The sequence below is a fragment of the Odontomachus brunneus genome, unplaced genomic scaffold (genome assembly GCF_010583005.1).
Source record: "Odontomachus brunneus isolate Ranch 3 - 2012 unplaced genomic scaffold, Obru_v1 Obru_scaffold_128, whole genome shotgun sequence".
Classification (NCBI taxonomy): Eukaryota; Metazoa; Arthropoda; class Insecta; order Hymenoptera; family Formicidae; genus Odontomachus; species Odontomachus brunneus.
This window is the reverse complement of record NW_022639578.1, coordinates 107840-116076: the sequence shown is the minus strand read 5'-3', so window position 1 is coordinate 116076 and position 8237 is coordinate 107840. Positions and strand designations below refer to the sequence as shown.

Sequence of the window (8237 nt, the reverse complement as noted above, 5' to 3'; positions counted from 1 at the left end):
ATATATATATATATATATATATATATATATATATATATATATATATATATATGCTATATGTTACAGGGAATTGATACCAAAAATCACCATGTCAAATATTGATTGTCACTAATATTTTAATAAGAAAAAAATGTATCGTTTTTAAGAAAAGTGTTGTCGATAAATAGTTATAATTAATTAAACGCGCATTGTATGTCTTAATAAGTACTTAATACTTTTAAGAAATTTTGAAAATTAATGATTGGGAAGTAAGCAAGTTTCGTAAGGTATCGCATTTTATCTCGTATAGAAAACATGATTAGGTCAAGTGATGTTTTTAAGAAGACAATAACTTTCTTTTTTTTCAACTATCACGCTGGAGCACAATCCCCATTGTGCTCTAGGTTCTCTTGTAATCGTTTTGGGGAGTCGCGAAATTAAACACAAACAGTGGAGAGAGTTTCTTCACGAGAATCTTTTTAAATGAAAGAAAAAAATTGTCGCGTTCTATCATCTCATGAGGTCGTGAGGTCGAGGTCGTAACTTTCGGAAAGGCCAACGGAACTCGACTGTAGAGAGATCTCCGGTGCACTCCAGGCTCACATCGCTTAACGAGATATTCCCGTCGGTACCGTTTCATATAATTGAGCATCGTTGTGACACCCAGATAAGTGGAATCGCATTTAAAATGCGTACGCATCGGTATAGTACATAATTTAGTGATACATATCCGGTGTAAACCGCGTTCAAGCGCTCGCTCTACTCGATATTTGTCAGTTAACTGTGTGGTCGTGGTAATTATTTTGATATTCTCAGAGAGAGCGTAAGCGATAAACGCGCGAAATGACGCCGTTCGTTTTTTGCAATTTTTATGATCGAAAGCGGATAGGTACTTGCGTGGCCATAATGGATGTCGCACTCATGCGAGAAAAGCGATACAACTTCAAAAACATTCGAGCGCGATAAATTGGCCTATGGAATTCGCAAGTAAACCTACCCAAAAGTTACACATCGATTTGTTTCTAATTTGACACAAATGTAGAAGTATAAAAAATATTTAGGTCATATTTTTTCATTTTGGCCCACTTTGAGTTTCACGAGCAGTTTATAGCTTTTTAATGTTCTCACTTCTATCAACAAGTGCAACAAAAATGTATAAGAAATAAAATTGAATACAAGATATAGGCGTTTTTAGTTTGCTGATTATGAATATGAAGTCAAATGTGTAAAATTTGTATAAATAATAAAATAACAAACATGTAAAACGTTGAAAAAAATAATTTATGCAAATAATTTAAACAAAACATGTAATAATTTAAATAAAACATAAAAAGTTGAAAAAATTATTTATACAAATAATTTCTCGGTTTAGCCGAGATTCGAACCATTTTTTATTAATTTAGCACAGATTTGAAATATTTTGGTTGAGATCTCAGCTAAAGAAATTTAGAATGGTTCGTGTCTCAGCTATACTGTTTTTGTTAACATTTTAATTAAAATTGCCGGATTTCGATTTGGCCGAGATTCGAACCATTTTTTATTAATTTAGCACAGATTTGAAATATTTTGGTTGAGATCTCAGCTAAAGAAATTTAGAATGGTTCGTGTCTCAGCTATACTGTTTTTGTTAACATTTTAATTAAAATTGCCGGATTTCGATTTGGCCGAGATTCGAACCATTTTGGACTAATTTAGCATAGATTAAAAATATTTTGGTTGGAATCTCGGCTAAAGAATGACTCGAATTTAGAATGATTCGTGTTTCAGCTATGCCGATTTTGTTAAAATTATTTCACTATATCTTATATTCAATTTTATTTCTTATGCATTTTTGTTGTACTTGATGATAGAACAGAGAACAATAAAAAATTATAAACTGCCCGTGAAATTCAAAGTGGATCAAAATATGACCTAAATATTTTTTGTGCTTCTACATTTGTGCCAAATTAGGAAGAAATCGGAGCATACCTTTTGGGTAGGTTTACTTATCAAAGATACGAATATTTACGCGTAATTTTAATTAAGATAAATGAAAGATAATTTCGACAAAGTAAATAGGCGAGATATGGGGAATGTTTAGCGAGTAAAAGTTGCATATTCTCGTTTTAACTTTACCTTCCCCGAGAGAATTTGACGAAAATTACACAGTAATATCGGCGATCCTAGCCCTTCTCAATCGATTTATCTTTTGATTGAATAATTCAAGAGTCATACATAATAATATTACTAAAAAAACATTCAATGTTTGGACTAGGTAGCCATTTCATAAAGAGTATGTTATTTTCTTAGCAGGAAGGAAAGAATATCGTATGAAAAGTATCGTATGAAGCTCAGCTGTGATTTTTGTTGAAATCCTTAAAATAGCACTTAATCGGGAAAACTTATAGTTGTAAAATTTTTCTCTCTTTCCGCTTTGCTTGTGAAAATAGGCCGAGAAAAAAGCTCGTATAAAACAGTCTCGGCCGAAATATCCGTTCAAATCTTTAAAATAGCGCGTAGTCGAGTTAATTTAGAGCCGTGAAATTTTGTTATCGCCTCTTTTTTCGTCCAAACTATCGCAGCGTAGGTTTCGTGTTGTTTACGCCGGTTAAGCGGATGTACGTGGGAGTGCACCGTTGCGGAAGCGTTCACGTCTACGTGATCTGACTTCTACGCTGTATCGCGATGGCAAATATGGTATCAGCATATCTTTCGCTTCCGGACGAGTGCGCGAGCCGTTTCGTTTCGCGGAACGGCCAACAGCTGATATTCAAACGAATCGACTGCCTTCGAATCCTCGTGGGAGATTCGGTCGCCTCGTGTCGACTTGTTATCGTAGAAGCATCGCCGGCGATGCTCATGCACGCATCCAACGAGAAAAGAGGAACGAATTCTTGGTGAAAATATCTTAGGAATTTTGCTTCGCGCGCGGGCGTTTTATAAATTTCAGAAATATTATGCGATTATACGGAACATAGTTTTTGTCACATTTCCGAGCTTTGTGCGATATTTTCCTCGAATATTTTCCGCGAAATAAGATTTTACTTCTCTTCATTGTTTTACACCAAACTGCATGATATTTCTGATTTACCTCTTTCATTTCGTCCAGAATTTCGTCCAGTGAAATATGTCTCATTCGCGCACGCTTCCTGCTCACCTGAAAGCTATGCTGCTTCAGCATAGTCTTGATGAGGATCAGGGTGTCGAGTTTCGGCACCCTCGTGACAACCCGCTCGACCTCTTCGTCGGTGACGGTGACCGGAACGCGGCAATTGTCAGCCTCGCTCGGCAGTGGTTCGGCTCCTCGATTGGTCAGCCACGCGTGCTCCTTGATCTGCGGCAGAGTAATCCTGTCGGCCGGTTCCTTCATCAACATTCGCGTAATCAGATCGCGTAGGTCATCCGACACGGCCGGCTTCTCCGGGAACTTGAGGTTCTCCGAGCGAGCGGCCGCGTACACGCTGCCGATGCTGCCGGAGCCGTTCCAGGGTAGTCTGCCGGTCACCAGCGAGTACAGCGTCACTCCCATCGACCACACGTCGCATGGCTGAAATTGTAGGAAAATTCCCGCGTCGCGATCAAATTGCTAAATATATGTTCACATACCAAATGTTTTTAACTGCGTTGTTACGTTTTTACCTTCATTCCTTTTGCTTCCGTTGTCTGGTAACACGAGTGAAACTTTTATCTTACCAAAAGTGTAACGAAATTCGATCTTCACAAAATTTGTCACTTTTGGGTAAACAAACGTGTTTATAATACAGTGGCCAGATAAGTCGCAATAAGAGATTGAGATCGAGAAGATCGTTGAAAAAAGTCAAACTTAATACTTTATCATAGATTAACTTGATTTAATAACAATAATATTGAAAAGCGCAATAAGTATATTACAGTAAAAATTAATCTCGCTAGGGTAAACTACAAAGACTTGCCACGCCAAACAGGAGTATAAGCATTTCGCGATTCTCATCACAACAAGTCCTGATATGATGAAAGGAGGAAGTTTCAATGATTGCGTTAGGAAAAGAATTCCAAAGATAAGATGCAGCAACAGTGAAGGACTTCTCATAGATTTCGGTACGCGACAAGTCGGTGTAATCAACTTAAGAGTCGAAATACGAGTCGTCCTAATGGAAGATGAAAGAGCAGCAAGAAAGATTGTCATATAGGAAGGTGTTTGATTCTGCAGAATGACGTAAAGAAGACACCCAATCTGCAGAAGATGCCTATGCTTCGCCGACTGCAAATCCTCTTTTAGATGGAAGGGTGTAATACACTCGTTATATCTTAGTTTGTGCACAAAGCAGACAGTAGTATTAAAAGTCTTTTGCAACTTGGTGTGAGGTTCGTCAGTCAGTTCATTGAAAACAGCACCACAATAGTCAAAATATTAACTTTAACGCCTGCCTGAGTCTCCCTTATCTGCTCTTGCTTAATTTGATGAATATTGACTTCATAACGCGGATATGCAGTTTCTCCTGCTATTCTACTAGCTCATGCGATTATTTTTCAGTATTTGTTGCATCGATTAAGCGTCATATAATTATCGATATTTAATTTGTAATTTTATATTCAATACGTAAACACACTATTTCTATAATACTTGCGCGTTCGAAGTATATATGTTGTTATTTGCGTATTTGATTGTGTAATATTTTCTTTCTCTTTCCCTCTCTATGTTTATATTTTTCTCTTCAACATTATCTAGGATTAGTTCGTGTTTGTGTACATACAGGCCTTATTTAGACTTTCTAAATTATCTGCGGCATAAATTATGTTATTATTGTGCAATTTTACAAATTTTCGCTTCTCTCCTTAATATTAAGGGGAATTTTCCGTTAATTAAATAAATAAATAACATATATATATATAAAAAAACATATATATATAACGGGAGATAACTAGTGCGGCATACTTAGCTGCCTCCGCAGTTAATGATTAAAGATCTCTTGTAGAAAGAAAGAGAAAGAAGGACGAGAGCACTGCAAGTATATATTCAGCGTTACTAAAGCGGCATTTATAAAATATGACACGCAAATTTGCATCGGTGCAATGCGTGGGTCGATCTCGCGATTATTCGAAAAGGTCACATTGTACGTCGAATAATAGTTTGGCATGTCGCCGTGCATGCCCTTTCGGGAATTTTTGGAACAACAGAGTAACATATTTTACCACGAAATAGAAAAAGAAATTTTTATAAAAACAAGCTGGTATAGAAGCAGAAACATATAACTCGTTTGCCTTTTACTAACGGCGACAAAGTTTGTCTCGCGATAAGCTTTGTATATAGCCGTGCAAACGTAATATTTACTACGGAGCGCACACTTTGACACATCTCTTTAAGTGAAATTAATCCGTCCGATTCGCACGGTAGGTGGATTCGTCGCTCCTCCTGCTCGCAAAGACAAGCAGGGAAAAATAAATAAAAGCCAAATTGGAGAATAATTAAAAATCGTGTGAAAGCACGACGGAAATGAAACATTCGCCATTTCGAACGCGTGTGGGATACATTGAAGATTAAAACACTCTCGGGAATTGACGAGCTCAGTGTGAAAAATGAGAGATATATTGTACGCCCGTTGTGATAAAAAAATTCGATTACTAATAGAAAAATATCGGAATATTCTTTGCGGGAGAACACGTCGGCGGAAATATTAAAATTCGTACCATCTGTAAATGCGAGGCTGATTGACGAGTGAAAGAGCAAACACACCTAACTGTTACGAAAAGTTATTTCCGCGAATCGAATCAAATTGGTGGATAAAGGGTGAAAGCGCATTCGCGCGGAGGAAAGACGTGATATATTCACGAAATACGAAACACCGGAACGTGTGGAAAGAGATAGAGAGAGAGAGAGAGAGAGAGAGAGAGAGAGAGAGAGAGAGAGAGAGAGAAGAGAAAAATACTGAAAGAAATATCCACCAGCATGAAATTTATTAGACGTGACCATTCTAGTGGATAAAGGATAAATGTGTACCAATTGAATTAATTGACATTGGGACGTAAAACAAAGAGCAAAAGTAGTCATTCATTTTAAAACATTATTCAAATGCAATATTCCTTTTATTCTACATTTCATCAAATAAAAGCTTATCATTGATCACCGTTATATCCCGGGAAACACCGACGTGTAACTGCAGCCGTTGTGAGAATTCCTTTTGATTAATAAATTAGAGATATGTCGATCGTGTGATCACGAAAGCTGCTCGTTTCAATTCATGTTCGCGGATCTCAACGAAGCAAACATTTTGAACCATCGCGAAAAGCAAACGTTCGTTCGCATATCGTGTAAATGGTTCCGATTTTGTTGCGCTTTTCTCCATCCCTCCTGTCTTTTTGCGGAATCCCGCAATCTCGGACGATTTTCCTTCTCGCGCTTTTGTCTAATCGGACAGACAGGTACAGTCGCGAACAAAGAAGCTGCTCGTAATCTTTGGAATGAGCTTGAAAACTCATCTGTTTGGTCCGATGGGAGCGTTCTCCTATTGGAAAACGCATTTCCCTTGGACAAAACTTGGAGAGAAGGGACGATTCTGGAGTAGACGAGAAAAATTATTGAAACAATATGTTTGAAACAATATGTCGTGCGAAATGTGGTATAAAAATCTGAGCTTAGCTTTTAGTAGCTTTGCAGCTGCGTCAATACAACAAAAAATTCACATTATTGCATGATGTACATTCGATAATTGATTCAATACAATATATTTGTCCCTTGTAAGTCCGATTAAAAAAGATTTGGGTAAGCATCGCGAACGATTCGACCGATGTGTCGCGATTCCTGCGCGAAGTCGCTCGTCGTGCGTATTCTCATCCCACCGTCCGCGTCGTTTTCTCGACAGCCTGGCCGTTTATTTCGCTGCGGCGGCTGGAGTAAGCGTAATCGAGCGTGCAGATTCGCGGTCGTGAGTCGCTTATTATAGATATCGCCTTTCCTCGGACGACGCGGCGGAAATTCAAGCGATCGGCCGTGGTGTGTCGATAAGGTCACGCGATTGCGGTCTCGGCCGTAATCTTGGAGATATATGGGGGCGGAATTATATAGCTCCGCGGTAAATTACATGTCTCTATGCGTCTTCTCCCACCCGTCTTCTCTTCTCTCCCTCTCATTTCTTTCGCTCCCGGATGACCCGAGGCGTAATAATACGGCCGGTCAGCATTAATTTGTTTAAATATCGCCGCACCATTAATCGGACGAGATCCGCGTGTCGCTTCTCCCCTCGACAAGAAAATTTCAGCGCGTCATTCTTTTCCTTCTACATTCAAAGAAAAAAACACGGTGATGGCATTCACATATAAGTGACGACTATACGAGTTTTGTGTGTAGAATTAACGTGCATATAGTTTAATAAACTATTTTATAGTTACACACATTGCTATCAAAAGTGAGTGGTTACGAAAACTATTAGTTATTATATAGTTATAACAATAATAATATATAGTTATTATATAGTTATAGCAATAACTATTAGTTATTATTCAACTTAGTTGTAACAAATAATTTACTAAGCTATGTACGTTATTGTAAAGGAAAATATATAGTTTACAGAATAGTTGCATGTGTGTATGTGTGTGTGAAAACATACAGAAAGGTTGTTTTTATCACATTGGCACAGTCAATCACAACGATTAGTTGTCTGAGAAATTGTTATTTCGAAATTTTGAAAAGTCCTTTTCTCGGGGTGTACTACGACGTATCTCGATTCGTTGCGCGTCACTTTGACGTGCGAGACCATGCACTCCAGTACGGATGAATTACAGACCGCTATAATTGGAAGCCGGAGGAGGTTACGATATAATTAGAAGGTAGAAATACGAAAAGCAACTAACAGGATTGGAAAAAAGAAAAAATAATAAAATATAGGTAGTGCAAACCGACGGGAGGAGGCCGAATGATGACGTCGATTGTATCGACGCGAGTACTCGTGTGAACGGAAGATGGTGGACAGTCTAGGCGTAGTCTATGACGACGGGCGGATTAACTCAACTATGACCTTTCTTGGGTGGTCGAAGATGTCGCGTATAAAAAAAGCGAAGAATAACAGCTCGATTGCGCTTTCGCGCGCTCCTTTGTCTCCTTGAGTTAGTCGCGTCTTAAAGTGAAAGTACCAATGTCTAGATACGTAAGTTTAAACATTCGTGTTTAAAAATGAAGATAATAAGAATGTCCAGAGTTAGGGAGAATTCACACCTTAGCAGAAAAGCAGAAAGGCAGAAGGGAAGAAACTCTCTAGATCAGAACTCTCTGGTAGAAAAACGGAAGCTCTCGATTACTATCTGGC

General features: G+C 38.2%; 1 protein-coding gene across 3 annotated transcripts in view; it reads right to left on the bottom strand.

Moving 5' to 3' along the window:
- The window catches only part of LOC116849927 (calcium/calmodulin-dependent protein kinase kinase 1), a 119607-nt gene that overhangs the window by 11291 nt on the left and 100079 nt on the right, over positions 1-8237 (bottom strand). For all 3 annotated transcript variants that reach the window (XM_032827595.1, XM_032827597.1, XM_032827596.1), the window contains one exon: positions 3116-3505. In XM_032827595.1, coding sequence (XP_032683486.1) covers positions 3116-3505 — 390 coding nt within the window. The remainder of the gene's footprint in view (positions 1-3115; positions 3506-8237) is intronic.